The 18,591-nt window shown below is 41.4% G+C and overlaps 1 protein-coding gene across 2 annotated transcripts in view; it reads right to left on the reverse strand.

Moving 5' to 3' along the window:
• Positions 1-17,756, reverse strand: part of LOC139530754 (centrosomal protein of 170 kDa protein B-like) — a 49,281-nt gene extending 31,525 nt beyond the window's left edge. For both annotated transcript variants that reach the window (XM_071327425.1, XM_071327424.1), the window contains exons 1-6: positions 17,501-17,756; positions 14,202-14,339; positions 5,842-5,931; positions 3,199-3,279; positions 2,568-2,624; positions 1,062-1,212 (exon numbers count right to left, since the gene is read on the reverse strand). In XM_071327425.1, the coding sequence (XP_071183526.1) occupies positions 1,062-1,212; positions 2,568-2,624; positions 3,199-3,279; positions 5,842-5,931; positions 14,202-14,306 (484 nt within the window). In that variant the 5' untranslated portion in view covers positions 14,307-14,339; positions 17,501-17,756. The remainder of the gene's footprint in view (positions 1-1,061; positions 1,213-2,567; positions 2,625-3,198; positions 3,280-5,841; positions 5,932-14,201; positions 14,340-17,500) is intronic.
• Between the last annotated feature and the right edge of the window lie 835 nt (positions 17,757-18,591).

Consider the following 18,591-nt stretch of genomic DNA (forward strand, 5'->3'; position numbering starts at 1 on the left):
TTCCTGCTTTAGTTTTTGCTTGTAAGCAGGAATCAGGAGGATATAATTATGGTCTGATATGCCAAATGGAGGGTGAGGGAGAGCTTTGTACGCGTCTCTGTGTGTGGAGTAAAGGTGGTCTAGAGTTGTTTTCTTCTTGTTGCACATGTAACATGCTGGTAGAAATGAGGTAAAACGTATTTAAGTTTCCCTGCATTAAAGTCTCGGCCACTAGGAGCGCAGCCTCTGGATGAGCATTTTCTTGTTTGCTTATACAGTTTTATACAGCTTTTTGAGACTGGTCTTAGTGCCAGCATCGGTTTGTGATGGTAAATAGACAGCTATGAAAAATATAGATGAAAACTCTCTTGGTAAATAGTGTGGTCTACAGCTTATCATGAGATACTCTAAGTGAGGCAAGCAAAACCTTGATAGTTCCTTAACATTTGATTTCGCACAACAGCTGTTATTGACTAATAGACACAGACCGCCACCCCTTGTCTTACTGGAGGAAGCAGTTCTGTCTTGCCGATGCACGGAAAAACCAGCCAACTGTATATTATCCATGTTGTCGTTCAGCTACGACTCGGTGAAACATAAGATATTCAAGTTTTTAATGTTCCGTTGGTAGGAATGTCTCGAACCGAGCTCATCCAGTTTATTCTCCAATGATTGCACGTTGGCCAATATAATGGCACCCGCACCTGCGTCCCCTGTATCGGCATCTTCTTTCATTCAAATGATGGGGATTTGGGCCTGGTTGGGTAACTGGAGTAAATTCTTCACGTCCGACTTGTTAAAGAAAAAAAACATATTTGTCCAGTTCGAGGAGAGTAATCGCTGTTCTGATATCCAGAAGCTCTTTTCGGTCTTAAGAGACAAAGGCAGAAACATTACGTACAAAATAAGTTACAAACAAAGCCAAAAAACACAATTGGTGAGGAGCCTGTAAAACGTCAGCCATCTCCAGCGCAATTCTTCTACATTTGTAGAGAAAACTCATAGGCCTGGTCTATAATGTAGGATAGCACCTATACTGTGGTCTCTAGAAGAAATGGACAACAGGACTGGGCAAGGTTTACCTGCTGCGAGGGCAGTTTTACCCTCAGCTTTATCCTGTTTGGAGCGGAATGAGTCTCTGGTTCTCTCCTCAGCATGCTGCCTCTCCTTCTCCCTCTTCCTGGCCTCCAGGGCCTTCATACTCATCTGCAGCTGGCTGGTGTACTTCTCATGCTAATAAACACAAAAAGGAAAACGGGAAATGAAGAAGCCCCTACCACTCACATTCATAGATGATATGTACAGTGCATTCGGAAAATATTCAGACCCCTCGACTTTTTCCACATTTTGTTACACTATTCTAAAATTGATTTCGTTTTTTCCCCTCAATCTAACGACAAAGCAAAATTAGGATTTTACACTTTTTAAAGTATTCAGTATTCAGTATTCAGACCCTTCACTCAGTACTTTGTTGAAGCACCTTTGGCAGCGATTACAGCCTCAAGTCTTCGTTGGTATGAAGCTGCAAGCTTGGCACACCTGTATTTGGGGAGTTTCTCCCATTCTTCTCAAGCGCTGTCAGGTTGGATGGGGAGGATCACTACACATTTTATTTTCAGGTCTCTCCAGAGATGTTACATCGGGTTCAAGCCCGGGCTCTGGCTGGGCCACTCAAGGACATTCAGAGACTTGTCCCAAAGCCACTCCTGCTTTGTCTTGGCTGTGTTCTTAAGGTCGTTGTCCTGTTGGAAGGTGAACCTTCATCCCAGTCTGAGATCCTGAGGGGTCTGGAGCAGGTTTTCATCAAGGATCTCTCTGTACTTTGCGCCGTTCATCTTTCCCCTCAAACCTGACTATTCTCCCAGTCCCTGCGGCTGAAAAACATCCCTGGTGCTGCCACCACCATGCTTCACCATAGGGATGGTGCCGGGTTTCCTCCAGACGTGACGTTTGGCATTCAGGACAAAGAGTTCAATTTTTGTTTCATCAGACCAGAGAATCTTGTTTCTCATGGTCTGAGAGTTCTATAGGAGCCTTTAGGCAAACTCCAAGCGGACTGTCATGTGCCTTTTACTGAGGAGTGGCTTCCGTCTGGCCACTCTAGATGATTCCAAACTTCTTCCATTTAAGAATGGGGGAGAAGGCCACTGTGTTCTTGGGGACCTTCAATGCTGCAGACATGTTTTGCTACTCTTCACGAGATCTGTGCCTTGACAAAATCCTGTCTTGGAGCTCTACGGACAATTCCTTCGACCTCATGGCTTGGTGTTTGCAATTATATAGACAGGTGTGCGCTTTTCCAAATCATGTCCAATCAATTGAATTTACCACAAGCAGACTCCAATCAAGTTGTAGAAACATCTCAAGGATGATCAATGGAAACAGGATGCACCTGAGCTCAATTTTGAGTATCATAGCAAAGGGTCTGAGGGTTTTCGCTTTGTCATTATGGGGTAGTGTGTGTAGATTGATAAGGGGAAAAAATATTTGATCCATTTTAGAATAAGGCTGTAACGTAACAAAATGTGGGAAAAGTCAACGGGTCTGAATACTTTCCAAATGCACTGTACATGTGGAAGTTCTCTTACTTTGAGAGCCTCCTCTGGCACCTTGTGTTGACTCCTCTCCAGGATGTACACATGAGAATGTGAAAGCAGAGTTAAGGAAAGCATATTCAAACTGAAGCCATTGGGTTAGAATAATACATGTCACTGACACTTGCCATTTTGGGTAATTATTAGCCTGTGCAGTCCTTGAAGCTCTAACTTTCTGAGAACTCAAGACATGTGACATGTAGCATGCATGGTAAGTTCTGGTAACGCATACTAAACGTCTACCTTTAAGCAGCTTTTGTCCCAGTTATCGAAACTCATTTTCACTATTCATGTTTTTCAGCTCAGAGGTTCAAGGGTCCAAAAGATTTTCAGTCCAGAGTTGGACATAATCCAAAACCCCTGACTCAAACCACAGGGAATTAACATGTTGGGAGAGTTTGGTGCACAAACCACAGAGGGAAAAGAAAATGAATGTTTAAATTCCTTTCTACCAGCAAGTATAGACCAAAGCTTTATGGAATTCAATTGTTTGTAAGAAACTAGCACAGAGAGCACTTTGAGGTTGAAAAGTACACATCCTTCTGATCCAATCAAGAAAGTCCCCAAACAATGAAGAATCAATAAAACAAAAGAATTACAATCATTATCAGATAATCAAAAGGATATCATATCCAAAGCGGATGACATCAGAGAGCTTCAGGGTGATGTAAGTCTGGTCTGGGATTCTCAGATCATTCACAAAAGTCTGGGGAGAAAAGAGATAAAACAGTTTGTTTTGGTGTGTTTACATTGAAAGCTTCAGAAAAATCTAGACAGTAATTATTTGTTTTCACAACAATCATGATTAGTGCAATACCATTGCAATAAAAACAGATACTGACGATGAGAGTTAGTTGTCACACTGGCAACAGGTCATTCAATTGCACACACAGCCTCTGGGGTTTTCCTAGCTAGGTGCTGCTTAGCAGTTGCCTGTGAGTGAAATTTAAGCTATCCTACCTGTAAATTAAGGCATTAACGAGATTATGCAGTTAAGTAATGGCCATCTGCCCTGAGTAGGCTAAGGCAGTCAGGGGACAGGTGGGTAGAGAGCAGGCTGACACTGAAAGCACTCACACACCAGCAAAAGCTACACGACGTAATTACATTACACAATCTACGTTAAACCCACAATCCAGAAGTATAGATACTGTATCGCTTAGTGGAAGGTTATAGCCTAACAGTGCTTAAAACAATGTACTGTAAGTAAGAGGGCTCACCACTATACAGTGGGGAGAACAAGTATTTGATACACTGCCGATTTTGCAGGTTTCCCTACTTACAAAGCATGTAGAGGTCTGTAATTTTTATCATAGGTACACTTCAACTATGAGAGACGGAATCTAAAACAAAAATCCAGAAAATCACATTGTATGATCTTTAAGTAATTAATTTGCATTTTATTGCATGACATAAGTATTTGATACATCAGAAAAGCAGAACTTAATATTTGGTACAGAAACCTTTGTTTGCAATTACAGAGATCATACGTTTCCTGTAGTTCTTGACTAGGTTTGCACACACTGCAGCAGGGATTTTGGCCCACTCCTCCCTACAGATCTTCTCCAGATCCTTCAGGTTTCGGGGCTGTCGCTGGGCAATACGGACTTTCAGCTCCCTCCAAAGATTTTCTATTGGGTTCAGGTCTGGAGACTGGCTAGGCCACTCCAGGACCTTGAGATGCTTCTTACGGAGCCACTCCTTAGTTGCCATGGCTGTGTGCTTCGTGTCGTTGTCATGCTGGAAGACCCAGCCACGACCCATCTTCAATGCTCTTACTGAGGGAAGGAGGTTGTTGGCCAAGATCTCGCGATACATGGCCCCATCCATCCTCCCCTCAATACGGTGCAGTCGTCCTGTCCCCTTTGCAGAAAAGCATCCCCAAAGAATGATGTTTCCACCTCCATGCTTCACGGTTGGGATGGTGTTCTTGGGGTTGTACTCATACTTCTTCTTCCTCCAAACACGGCGAGTGGAGTTAGACCAAAAAGCTCTATTTTTGTCTCATCAGACCACATGACCTTCTCCCATTCCTCCTCTGGATCATCCAGATGGTCATTGGCAAACTTCAGACAGGCCTGGACATGCACTGGCTTAAGCAGGGGGACCTTGCGTGCGCTGCAGGATTTTAATCCATGACGGCGTAGTGTGTTACTAATGGTTTTCTTTGAGACTGTGGTCCCAGCTCTCTTCAGGTCATTGACCAGGTACTGCCGTGTAGTTCTGGGCTGATCCCTCACCTTCCTCATGATCATTGATGCCCCACGAGGTGAAATCTTGCATGAAGCCCCAGACCGAGGGTGATTGACCGTCATCTTGAACTTCTTCCATTTTCTAATAATTGCGCCAACAGTTGTTTCCTTCCCACCAAGCTGCTTGCCTATTGTCCTGTAGCCCATCCCAGCCTTGTGCAGGTCTACAATTCTATCCCTGATGTCCTTACACAGCTCTCTGGTCTTGGCCATTGTGGAGAGGTTGGAATCTGTTTGATTGTGTGTGGACAGGTGTCTTTTATACAGGTAACGAGTTCAAACAGGTGCAGTTAATACAGGTAATGAGTGGAGAACAGGAGGGCTTCTTAAAGAAAAACTAACAGGTCTGTGAGAGCCGGAATTCTTACTGGTTGGTAGGTGATCAAATACTTATGTCATGCAATAAAATGCAAATTAATTATTTAAAAATCATACAATGTGATTTTCTGGATTTTTGTTTTAGATTCCGTCTCTCACAGTTGAAGTGTACCTATGATAAAAATTACAGACCTCTACATGCTTTGTAAGTAGGAAAACCTGCAAAATCGGCAGTGTATCAAATACTTGTTCTCCCCACTGTAAGTAGACTAAATAAAGAGAATTGTCAAAGTAAAAGGAAACAGCCATGATACATTTCAGTAACAAGCCACTGATGTTAAGTTCTGCTCTGTTTAGAGTTGGCTGCTGGTGCAGAGAGAAACACTACCGTGAAACAAAGGACAGTCTTTCCCTCTCCTCAGTCCTGTGCTTGGCTGGAACAGTGCAATGAAGTGGCAATAGTACGAGGGAAGGTGTCAGGGGGAAGGAAAGAGAGGGAGAAAGGAACACCAGAGAAAAGGTCCAGGCCAGCAGAAAACACAGTACTCATTACAGCTCTAGCAACTGTCTCTGGCACTGAGGGCACTTTTGTGCTAAGGCCTGAGGGACTGGTAGTGGTGCTCTGGACCCTCCAGAGATGGCTGTGGCTGGCTGGATCCTTTATTTAACCTGTATGCAGGGGACATGATGAGACTCACCCCGTTCAGGCTGCCCAGGTCCTTCACCATGTGCTCGTCTGTGGCTGGGTCGTAGTTGACGACAGCGTGCTGCTTGTCCACACTGCGTGACTGTAAAGCAACAGAGAACATACCTGAGCATCTCATACTGATGGGCAATGGCTAAGAAACTTCAGACTAGATACTGTCATGAGTATAAGCAGTAAAACAAAATATCCGCAATGAAGGCAACATGCATGTACAGTAGATCACCGTGCTCATAGTCAAACAGATAGGCCTTTGAGTTTGCTTACATTCTCGCAAATTATCCCTATTACTCCTAACCAATACACGCCGGGCCTTTATGGTACCCGCTGGTTGAAGACAACCCCAGTCTGACACTGAACAGGCAGAAAGAGCACTTTACACAACTCAACCAATCATTCCGGTCCTCAACAAGCCACCAGCCGGTAGGGCAGGAGGACAAGACAGACAGCTCTACTGTAGTTCTGCTCATTAATTAACGGGCAGAACAAAAGCAGTAATTAAGGCAGGCTGAGCCACTCGCTCTCTCTTCCACTCATTATCCACTCCAGGCCTCCTCTTCACCACAGAGACAGACCATTCACCCACCTAACTCATTTGCAGAGTTGCTACTGTTGCTATCGTTCCTTCTTATTGTTGTCACATGCTGCATGTTAACCACAGTGGCAGTCGGTGCCATTTAATATTAGGGAGGACACCTCATTTTTTTATGAGCATGGCCTTATTTCTATTACAGGATATTGGATGACGGTCATTCATTTTCCTTTCACCCAGTTCAATGTAACATAGATAGGTTAAGGCTACTACATGATAATCAAATTTTCCCTATCACCATCATCAGGTTGCTACAACCTAGCCTACAAATGAAAGTTTAACATTGGTGCACATGTCGATAGAAAAATTGGAGTAATCAAGGTGACAGACAGTAACGCATTCAATACCGCCAATACCACCACTCTTGCCTGCATCTAGCTCCTCTAGGGTGTAACCATTAGTCCAAAACAATTGCAAAACAAGTGTTTCTATTAGACAAATTCAGGTAGATGTCCTTCAGGGAGACCATTGCAAAACAGTGTATTTTAAAACAGTTATTTGGTGACATGAATATATTTAGTATAGTTATCTAAAAATGTTTCACTATTTTTCTGAAGTTCACAGAGTTGGATGGTCCTCTCCTTCCTCCTCTGAGGAGCATCCACTGGTTTACCACTAATTTGGAGATTTGAGAGGCTCTGGCTTTATGGAGTAACTATTTTCCTGTCTCAATCAGCACTGGGCAGGGCAATGGCTAGTATCATTATCCTGGTTTGTTTGGTATTATCATCACCACTTTGAAAACTCCACAGTATTGAGTAATTTCCATTTAAAAGGATCCATGAACAGCAATGTGAAGTTCAATGGAGCATATCAAAATTGGGTGTCAAATGAAAGCAATATATATATATATATATATATATATATATATATATATATATATATATATTTACAGTTGAAGTCAGAAGTTTACATACACCTTAGCCAAATACATTTAAACTCAGATTTTTCACAATTCCTGACATTTAATCCTAGTAAAAATTCCCTGTCTTATGTCAGTTAGGATCACCACTTTATTTTAAGAATGTGAAATGTCAGAATAATAGGAGAGAGAATTATTTATTTCAGCTTTTATTTATTTCATCACATTCCTAGTGGGTCAGAAGTTTACATACACTCAATTAGTATTTGGTAGCATTGCCTTTAAATTGTTTAACTTGGGTCAAACGGTTTGGGGTAGCCTTCCACAAGCTTCCCACAATAAGTTGGGTGAATTTTGGCCCATTCCTCCTGACAGAGCTAGTGTAACTGAGTCAGGTTTGTAGGCCTCCTTGCTCGCACACGCTTTTTCAATTCTTCCCACAAATGTTCTATAGGATTGAGGTCAGGGCTTTGTGATGGCCACTCCAATACCTTGACTTTGTTGTCCTTAAGCCATTTATGCCGGTTTTGGAGCAGTGGCTTCTTCCTTGCTGAGCGGCCTTTCAGGTTATGTCGATATAGGACTCATTTTACTGTGGATATAGATACTTTTGTACCTGTTTCCTCCAGCATCTTCACAAGGTCTTTTGCTGTTGTTCTGGGATTGATTTGCACTTTTCACACCAAAGTACGTTCATCTCTAGGAGACAGAAGGCGTCTCCTTCCTGACCAGTATGACGTCTGCGTGGACCCATGGTGTTTATATTTGCATACTATTGTTTGTACAGATGAACGTGGTACCTTCAGGTGTTTGGAAATTGCTCCCAAGGATGAACCAGGCTTGTGGAGGTCGACAATTTTTGGCTGATTTCTCTTGTAGAGGTCTTGGCTGATTTCTTTTGATTTTCCCATGATGTCAAGCAAAGAGGTACTGAGTTTGAAGGTAGGCCTTGAAATACATCCACAGGTACACCTCCGATTGGCTCAAATAATGTTAATTAGCCTATCAGAAGCTTCTACAGCTATGACATAATTTTGTGGAATTTTCCAAGCTGTTTAAAGGCACAGTCAACTTAGTGTATGTAAACTTCTGACCCACTGGAATTGTGATACAGTGAATTAAGTGAAATAATCTGTCTAAACAATTGTTGAAAAATGACTTGCGTCATGCACAAAGTAGATGTCCTATCCGACTTTCCAAAAGAACAGTTTGTTAACAAGAAATTTGTGGAGTGGTTGAAAAACGAGTTTTAATGACTCCAACCTAAGTGTATGTCAACTTCCAACTTCAACTGTATATATAGAGAGATATTATTATAAAAAATCTTTCAACCATTTTCCATCCTATAAATTATGAATAAGCAAAAGCTTTGATTTCTGGTCAAAGAGATGAAAAAGGGGCCTTAGAAAACATCTAGCAGAAAAAGTCATTAAAGCTATTAGAAATACATCAAAACACATATTTTAGAGGGTGATGTCCATAGACTTCAAAACAAATACTACAAACTGGTAGCTGCTTCCTGCTTCATATCTAAAAGGGTGCTTATCCTACATAAACACAATGTACCCTTTACAATTGAAAAAAGTGGAAATGATACAGGGCAGATTTACTTATATATGCTCCACTCTGTATGGAATTAGAATAGCATTTGTATCTATTTATGCTCCTAACCCATATGACAAAGATGTTCTCCCTTCTGTAACCAGAAGCCTGATCAATTTAAATCGGATTATACGCTTATTATTGGAACTGACATGAATGCCATTATTGATGCTAAGCTAGATAGATATGAACCTTCTCATAGCTCATCACAAGTGAATGCTTCCAGTGCACTTAACCAATTTCTTAAAGATCTTAATGACCGTTGGAGACTTCAAAATCACACAACTAAGGACTATACATGCTTTTCTTTTAGATTTAAGACTTAAGAATTTACTATGTTTCAACATCTACTGATATTACAGGTAACATGGAACTTATAAAAACATTACACGCCATTCTAACTGATCATTCTTCTGTAAATTTCAAATCTTCCCAATGAAAAAATGTGCACTGAGATGAAGGTTTAATAATACTTCACTACACAACTGACTTCCTTTTTCAGTTTAGATCCAATTTAAAATAATTTTTTGAAATAAATTATTACTCAGTGGAGGACTCAACTATGGTATGGTTAGCTGTAAAAGGTTTCATAAGAGGAAACACTACACATTTTTCCTCCCATTTCCAGAAATAAAGACTTCAGAAGATCAGTGAATTGGAAAACTCATTGTAAAATGCAGGAAGACAACTACTCAGAGAAAGAAATTGGGATAAAAACAAGTAGACTGAAACTTAATGACCTGTTGCAACAGAGCAGAGGGTGTGACAAAAATACTGTTTAAGGGAGTAGGCCTAGCCACTTACTGGCACTGCAGCTTAAACATGCTGAAACAAGATCATCAATACAGCTATTCAGATCCCCTACTAAGGGACTGATATCTGATCCTACAGAAATAAAGAAGTTTTATAGCATATTAGTCAGATTTATAGAGTTCTTCAAATAGCTTCTGCTTGTCGGCGGTTCCTGGAGAACCTTACGTTGCCCAAACTTTCTCAGGAAGAGACAGTTTTATTAGAGGAACCTGTCACTTTATCTGAACTGAAAGCTGCTCTTTTAAATATGAAGACAGATAAAGCGCCTGGTATTGATGGAATGCCTCCTGAACCCATTCCCAACTTTTGGGATGAGCTAGGATCAGTTATTATTGAATCGCTTAACATTGCTATTGAAAAAGGACAATTCCACAGAGACATCAACACAGCTACTATATCCCTAATCCCTAAGAAAGGAAAATAAGTCACAAATTGGGATCATTTTCATCCACTCAGTTTAATTGGAACAGAAATGAAGATGTACAGTGGATTCAGAAAGTATTCAGACCGCTTGACTTCTTCCACAATTTATTACGTTACAGCATTATTCTAACATTGATTAAATAGTTTTTTCCCCTCATCAATCTACACACAATATTGCATTAGGACAAAGCAAATACAGGTTTAGAAATGTTTGCAAATGTATTAAAAAACAAATAAATGAAATATCACATTTACATAAAGTATTCAGACCCTTTACTCAGTACTTTGTTGAAGCACCTTTGGCAGCGATTACAGCCTTGAGTCTTTTTGGGTGTGACGCTACAAGCTTGGCACACGTGTATTTGGGGAGTTTCTCCCATTCTCCTCTGCAGATCCTCTTAAGCTCTGTCAGGTTGGAAGGGGAGCGTTGTTGCACAGCTATCTTCAGGTATCTCCAGAGATGTTAGATTGGGTTCAAGTCCAGGCTCTGACTGGGCCACTCAAGGACATTCAGAGACTTGTTCTCCTGTTGGAAGGTGAACCTTTGCTTAAGTCTGAGGTCCTGAGCACTCTGGAGCAGGTTTTCATCAAGGATCTCTCTGCCATTCATCTTTCCCCTCGATCCTGACTCATCTCCCAGTTTCTGCCGCTGAAAAACATCCCCACAGCATGATGCTGCCACCACCGTGCTTCACTGTAGGGATGGTGCCGGGTTTCTTCCAGACGTGCCGCTTGGCATTCAGGCCAAAGAGTTCAATCTTGGTTTCATCAGACCCGAGAATCTTGTTTCTCATGATCTGAGAGTCTTTAGATACCTTTTGGCAAACTCCAAGCAGACTGTCATGTGCCTTTTACTGAGCAGTGGCTTCCGTCTGGCCACTCTACCATAAAGGCCTGCTTGGTGGAGTGCTGCAGAGATGGTTGTCCTTCTAGAAGGTTCTCCCATCTCCACAGAGGAACTCTGGAGCTCTGTCAGAGTGACCATCGGATTCTTGGTCACTTCTCTGATCAAGGCCCTTCTCCCCCGATTGCTCAGTTTGCCCGGGCGGCCAGCTCTTGGAAGAGTCTTGGTGGTTCCAAACTTCTATTTAAGAATCATGAAGGCCACTGTGTTCTTGGGGACCCTTAATGCTGCAGACATTTTTGGGTACATTTCCCCAGATCTGTGCCTCGACCCAAATCCTGTCTCGGAGTTCTACAGACAATTCCTTCGACCTCATGGCTTGATTTTTGTTCTGACATGCACTGTCAACTGTGGGGCCTTATATATACACAGGTGTGTGCCTATCCAAATAATATCCAATCAATTGAATTTACCACAGATGGACTCCAATCAAGTTGTAGAAACAAGAATGATCAAAGGAAACAGGATGCACCTGAGCTCAATTTCAAGTCTCATAGCAAAAGGTCTGAATACTGTAAATGTAAATAAAGTACCTGTTTTTTATACATTTTCAAAAATGTATGTAAACTCACCCCATTCTGTACAAATGTGCGCAACCGTGACAAAAAAAAGCAGTTTTCCCACACATCTGTCCTTCTCACTATCACGCATTAGTTTTGCTTCCCCACCCGCCATTTAATAAAATGCCTTCTTGAATTATGCAGAAACGGGCAGCGTGGAGCGCATGTCATTGATTTTGTTGGAAAGGGGAGAAATTGTGCTTTACAATGGTATTGACATTACAGTTGATCTGGAAGTATGACGTTTTTGGGGTAAGGTCAATTGTACGGACCAAGACGATGTACAAAAGTGAGTGAGTTTACGTTATTGGTTTTCAAATCAACGTTATTTTAATTGTCCAGCAGCCAAAGGCATAATCCTTGTCATATTAGTAACCCATGCTAGCTGAAGCACCTTCAAAGCTCCCCTTTCTTAATTTTTAACAGATATTTTCATACCTGTCACATGAAACTGCTTACGCTTGGGGTGCGCGTTTGAGAATTGTGTTTTCCCGCCAATTGCATTTTGGAACATTTGCGCATTGCCTATAGCCATGTAAGCATCGTTGAGCTTTTAATAAGAAGAAATAAAACATTACGATTTTAAGCTAAACAGTCTGATCGGTTGCATCAATCAGCCTCCTTGCTTTTGAATTATTTTTTTTATATGCAGTGGTTGTATGAATTTTGGATCAGTTGTCCAAGAGTCCGTTTTGAACCATATATTTCTTTGATGATGGGACGCCATTACTGTTAAGCCATGGAGAGAATTATTTTATAAAAACAAAAAGTATTTGGTTTAAATTGTAGCCTAATGGTGCAATATGTTATAGGCTACCAAGGGTGTTTAACCATCCCCCAGGAGAGCCTTAAAAGGGGAGTGTTGTATTTTGAGACAGGCTTGAATATGCAAATAAGCCAATAGAAAGACTGTAGCCTACATTTATCTGATTCTCTGTGGTAAAAAAAATTGTAATGCATACTATTTTGTAAAGTGGCAACCTTGCATCATCCAAATGATGTAAAAAAAAGTTGTGGTGAAATGTGGGGATTTTACCGAATTTCTTTTACCAAAATTTGCATCTGCACAGTTCTTCCAGTAAATGTGATTTTGTACAATTTTCTGTGTAAATTGTTGAAAGTGTTACTTGTGCATAGAGTTGTATGTATTGTTACATTTTGAAATCAATATTTTTAGTTTAGCAAACATTTTAAGTGAAAATTCCATTACCATGGAATTGCCCTTGACAAAAAAAAAGGTCTGGTCTCAAATAATAAATAAAACACCACTCAGTTACAACATCACCCCACTTTCCCAGAGGAATGTCCATTTATCTTATCTGAGACGAATGCGACCTCTGGCACCCCACAGCCGTTGCAGAGTGACGAATACAGTTTCTCTAAAGACTTCATGGCCTACTTGTTGGGCTTGTAGAGGCACATACTGTTCAGACAGACTTTTACAAAGAGACAACATCAAGACGCTAAACAACTTTCATTTGAAATGGCTCCAGTTCCACATCTGTCAAAAAGCCAAACGGAATGCTCACATTACAGACAGTCACCAAACGTTGGTTTTTGTGGGTATTGTCATTTTACATTGTGCTGCAAATACAAAAACAAAAGACTGTACAATGCCAAAAAGGGACAAGACTGAAATATGCTTGGGCTGTAGCACATGCCAGACCAGAAAGCATGCACACTTAAAGAGAGATTATAAGTAAGCATCATTTCCAATAGGAGAGGCTGAGGTTTTGCTGGAGCCAGTGATGCCTGAATGTGGACAAGAGCAACTTTTCAATTCTACAAGCAGATGTGGTGGGCTGGGCATGTTGAGCAAACCACAGACTGAGGAAAGTGTATAAACTATTTTGAAGGCAGCGTTCTTTTTTCCAGTGGCAAGAGCTAGAAGGCAAGAGCGAGAAGTACACAGAAAGAAACTAGCAAATGATTCCAAACAGTTATTAGAACCAGAAAACATGGAGAAAAATAGCAGGGTGGAATGTGTCAGTTGCATTTTGCTTTGACATTTGCGGGAGGCAATTCTCCCAGCAGGCACTGCTCTTAAAACACACACGTGCACAAATAAACACCTCTCATATACACACAGGTTAACTCCCACAGATCTTTCGTACATTAATAAAACTTGCTTTCCTTGAGTCAGGACCCTAATATAGGCGTCATCCTTTCACTAGAGGGTGGATGGGCAGTTGACAGGTTGATGGCATGTGGTGTCTAAACAGAAGGTGCTGCGGATGTCATTCGGTACTCCCTAAAAACACACCACCTCCATACAGCTACGACTGGAAGTGACTTTTCATAGCAGGTTAGGAGAGCATTTTCGCTAATCCTAACCTTAAGCTAATTCTCCTAACCTGCTACGAAAAAGCCAGTTCTGGTAGTAGCTGTATGGAAGTGCCGTGTTTTTACATTTACATTTACATTTAAGTCATTTAGCAGACGCTCTTATCCAGAGCGACTTACAAATTGGAAAGTTCATACATATTCATCCTGGTCCCCCCGTGGGGAATGAACCCACAACCCTGGCGTTGCATGCGCCATGCTCTACCAACTGAGCCACACGGGACGAGATTTTAGGGAATCTTGATGTCATACACACCTGCAGCATGAGCTCGCACTCCTCCCGGCCCACAAAGATCATCTCCGGTGGCAACCGGTGTCTTGTGCCTGAGCTGCTGACCAGGAACCATGACGTCACACTCATCTTGGAGCCCAGACTCAGAGCCTTTTTAGCATCCTGGGAGGGGCGAGAAGACTTGATATTAGACAACATGTAGCGCAGTAGATTCTTGTTGTCACCACATTCACTAACAACTCAATTAATCTTTTCAGATCTATTAACACACAGCTGATACAGGAAAAACATTTTGGCAGATTTTTGTTTTTGCCCCCCCCCCCCCCAAAAAAAATCACCAGGAATTAAGATATAAAACTACTTTTTGTTTAGGAAATATTATCCCAAGTATTCCCATTAATACAAAAAATGTGATCGAGTCTTACTAGCTAGGTTTCTATCCAATTGGTGACAGACTTGCATGTGAATATTCTAAAATCCGCATAAAGAAAAAAAACGACACAACAGTGCCTGATCACCGACAACGACGAGACAGCCTATAAGGAGGAGGTCAGAGACCTGGCTGGGTGGTGCCAGAATAACAACCTATCCCTCAATGTAACCAAGACTAAGGAGATGATTGTGGACTACAGGAAAAGGAGGACCGAGCACGCCTCCATTCTCATCGGCGGGGCTGTAGTGGAGCAGGTTGAGAGCTTCAAGTTCCTTGGTGTCCACATCACCAACAAACTAACATGGTCCAAACACACCAAGACAGTTGTGAAGAGGGCACGACAAAGCCTATTCCCCCTCAGGAAACTAAAAAGATTTGGCATGGGTCCTCAGATCCTCAAAAGGTTCTACAGCTGCAATATTGAGAGCATCCTGACTGGTTGCATCACTGCCTGGTACGGCAACTGCTCGGCCTCCGACCGCAAGGCACTACAGAAGGTAGTGCGTACGGCCCAGTACATCACTGGGGCTAAGCTGCCTGCCATCCAGGACCTCTACACCAGGCAGAGTCAGAGGAAGGCCCTAAAAATTGTCAAAGACCCCAGCCACCCCAGTCATAGACTGTTCTCTCTACTACCGCATGGCAAGCGGTACCGGAGTGCCAAGTCTAGGACAAAAAGGCTTCTCAACAGTTTTTACCCCCAAGCCATAAGTCTCCTGAACAGCTAATCAAATGGCTACCCAGACTATTTGCATTGTGCCCCCCCCAAACCCTGCTTTTACCCTACTGCTACTCTCTGTTTATCATATATGCATAGTCACTTTAACTATACATTCATGTACATACTACCTCAATTGGGCCAACCAACCAGTGCTCCCACATATTGGCTAACCGGGCTATCTGCATTGTGTCCTGCCACCCACCACCCCCCCTTTTACGCTACTGCTACTCTCTGTTCATCATATATGCATAGTCAATTTAACCATATCTACATGTACACACTACCTCAATCAGCCTGACTAACCGGTGTCTGTATGTAGCCTCGCTACTGTATGTAGCCTGTCTTTTTACTGTCGTTTTATTTCTTTACCTACCTATTGTTCACCTAATACCTTTTTTGCACTATTGGTTAGAGCCTGTAAGTAAGCATTTCACTGTAACTGTTGTATTCGGCGCACGTGAAAAATAAACTTTGATTTGATGTGAAAGAAAATATGTGCATTTTCCCACGAGTGGTGTTTCCACCAAACTGACGCGTTGTGGATAAAAATCAGTGCATGATGATGTAGTGCACACAGCATTTGGTATCCACTTACGTTTTCATGCAACAAATACAAATCTAATGTTCAGTGTGTTTCCATTTTCAACTCTACCAAGAGTTATCACAAACTGTTGCATTAAATAACAAATGTACCTACTCTGGTTTTAGCACTTTCACTACAGCCAACAGCTTGCAGATACAGTGCGGATAGGCTCTGCAGGTAGGTTAGTCTACTTGAAGAGATTATTATGGTTAAGAGAATATTTTTATTTGTCAAACAGCATTCTAGCATCGACCACCATGTCAGCAGAACAAGAACCTCGACAGTTATTGGAAAGGAGCATCAAGCTCATTCCGTGCACTTTCACCGCCCTATGAAGTTCATCATAATTTATTTAATCTGTAGCCTGTCCTGAAAAGAAAATGTTTAAACACTCCAATGTGAGGCTAAATATAAGGTCTGGACATGCAGATAAATGAAAACCCGATTTTGCTGGGGTCTCTTTTCATATCGGTGAGAAATAATAATAAAAAAGTGAAATTACTACACACCTTTTATAGGGTTAGTGTTCCTTGACGGGCATATCTCCATGTTACAGCGCTTGTTAATGGAAGACAGACAGAAGACCACCTGTGCTAATTAGCATGATCCGAACACCTGTGTGTTTTTGGGGAGGAAGTGTATTTTGTCAACTGGATTTAAACACATTATGGATCTGTGCAAAACTGCTACAGTAAGTCTCTTATTTGAAATATTCTTTCTAGCTGACATGAAAGATAACGGGCATATCAGCATATGTTTGGAAAACCATTTCGTAAGCGATGATTGACGTTTCTAAACGTTAAAACACAGCGTCGGTTTACACGGAGCCAAATATGGGGGAATGTAATGGCTGAAAACCCTACATACTGAGTAGAAGGTTCTGAGAGCTAGCTAGGTCTTATCAAGTTAGGCTGTTTGTTCGGGTACCTTAACTATGCTAACTCCTCAGTTCTGATCACCTTTGATTTTAGGTCTACAATTCTGCTCAATCATGCAGCCAACCTAAATTGCTGTTCGCTTAAAATTACCTACCATTCAACATTGGTTTGGAACGAGGTACAACTAATTAAACATGATATGGCTATGCTATAATACCAGAATGATCTGTGGTCAATGGCTTGTACTGTAGTAATGTTAGTAAGCTAGTTGCTATCAGTCTCCGCCACTTTACTAACCAATAGTTCCCATATTCATATCTGGAAAATGTTGTATATGCAATTCATCATGTCTAGCCAACTCACTTGTCAAACAAGCTAGGCCAGGTGGAAAGCTACAAAAACAACAAACGATCCTGAAGGTTACAATGGTTGTAACAACACTTGTTGCAACGTTAGCCAGCAGTTGACACTGACTTTATGGTGAGTTTGCAAGCAGACTGACTCTCCACTTTCAGCAAGCTAGCTATAGTAGCTAGATTATCTTATTTCGAAAGAATGTTGGGATTACTGGTCCGTTAGCTCCTGTCTCTCTGGTTAGTTAGTTACCTGTTTAAATTAAAGGCCAAACATCATCATACAGGAAATAGGAAAGGTTTTCCCGAACGAGAAAAAAACAGTACTAGTTCGACTCCCCCTTCACAAACATACCTTTAATCCGGACTCTGCTTTCTCCAGAATAGTAGCCAGCGTTAACACAATAAATAATAATTTACAGCTGTATCTGTCCTCTTCTTTAGTAAAGTAGTTTCAAGAAGCAGTAATGTTAGTCCAGGTAAATGGCGAACACACCCTCCCTTCAATATTTGACAAGCCGACGAAAACTGACATTACACTTCCACCGCCACGCACAAGGATCAACGTTCTCTAGACGAGTGACGCAACTAGTCAGTCCCACATGTCAACTCAAATGCTTAGCACCCGAACGAAAGAGAAGAGTAATGAAATATCTAAAGTTGCTAAATAAAAGCACCACACAATTATGGGGTTTTGTCCAACTTCGCTCAAAAATGTAGGGAATGGGAAAAAGTATGTTTTTACAATGAATTAAATCATGTCACATCAAAGTAATAAATAACAAAGTAAATATAACTTTGTAATAACAGTTTTTGTGAAATTATGTTTCAGAAACGGTCAGTAATCTCATAACTCGCCCACATGGAGACAGCATTCCTATTAAATTACTAGATGCAGTTGATTTCAGCACAGTGTTCTTTCTGGTGGATGCAATGTAGTATGTAGACAGGTGTGGAGTTCTTTTTACTGTCAAGCCACAGAAGACTGGAAAACATTTTTATTATATGCGCTATGTATGCTTTAGTACCGTCATCAATGACTTTGATTAGCGTAACGGCAGCGACACTAGCTAGATCCTATCCACATTAAGACTTCCGGTTTTAGGATTTTCCCTTCAAAATAAAAGGTAAAATGTATTTGTATGATACGAAATCATTATTTTTTGTTGTTGTAGTTTTTCATAGTGCATAATGTTACAATTATGAAAAACTAAACAAAGGTAACTAACTACATGTGGGAAAAATCTAAAGAGAACTACTATTTTATATAAGCTAAAGGGGCGGCAGGTAGCCTAGTGGTTAGCGCGTTGGGCCAGTAACTGAAAGGTTGCTAGATCGAATCCCCGAGATGACAGGGAAAAACTCTGTCATTCTGCCCCTGAACGAGGCAGTTAACCCAGTGTTTCTAGGCCGTCATCGTAAATAAGAATTTGTTCTTAACTGACT

This window comes from Salvelinus alpinus, chromosome 9 (genome assembly GCF_045679555.1).
Source record: "Salvelinus alpinus chromosome 9, SLU_Salpinus.1, whole genome shotgun sequence".
Taxonomy (NCBI): Eukaryota; Metazoa; Chordata; class Actinopteri; order Salmoniformes; family Salmonidae; genus Salvelinus; species Salvelinus alpinus.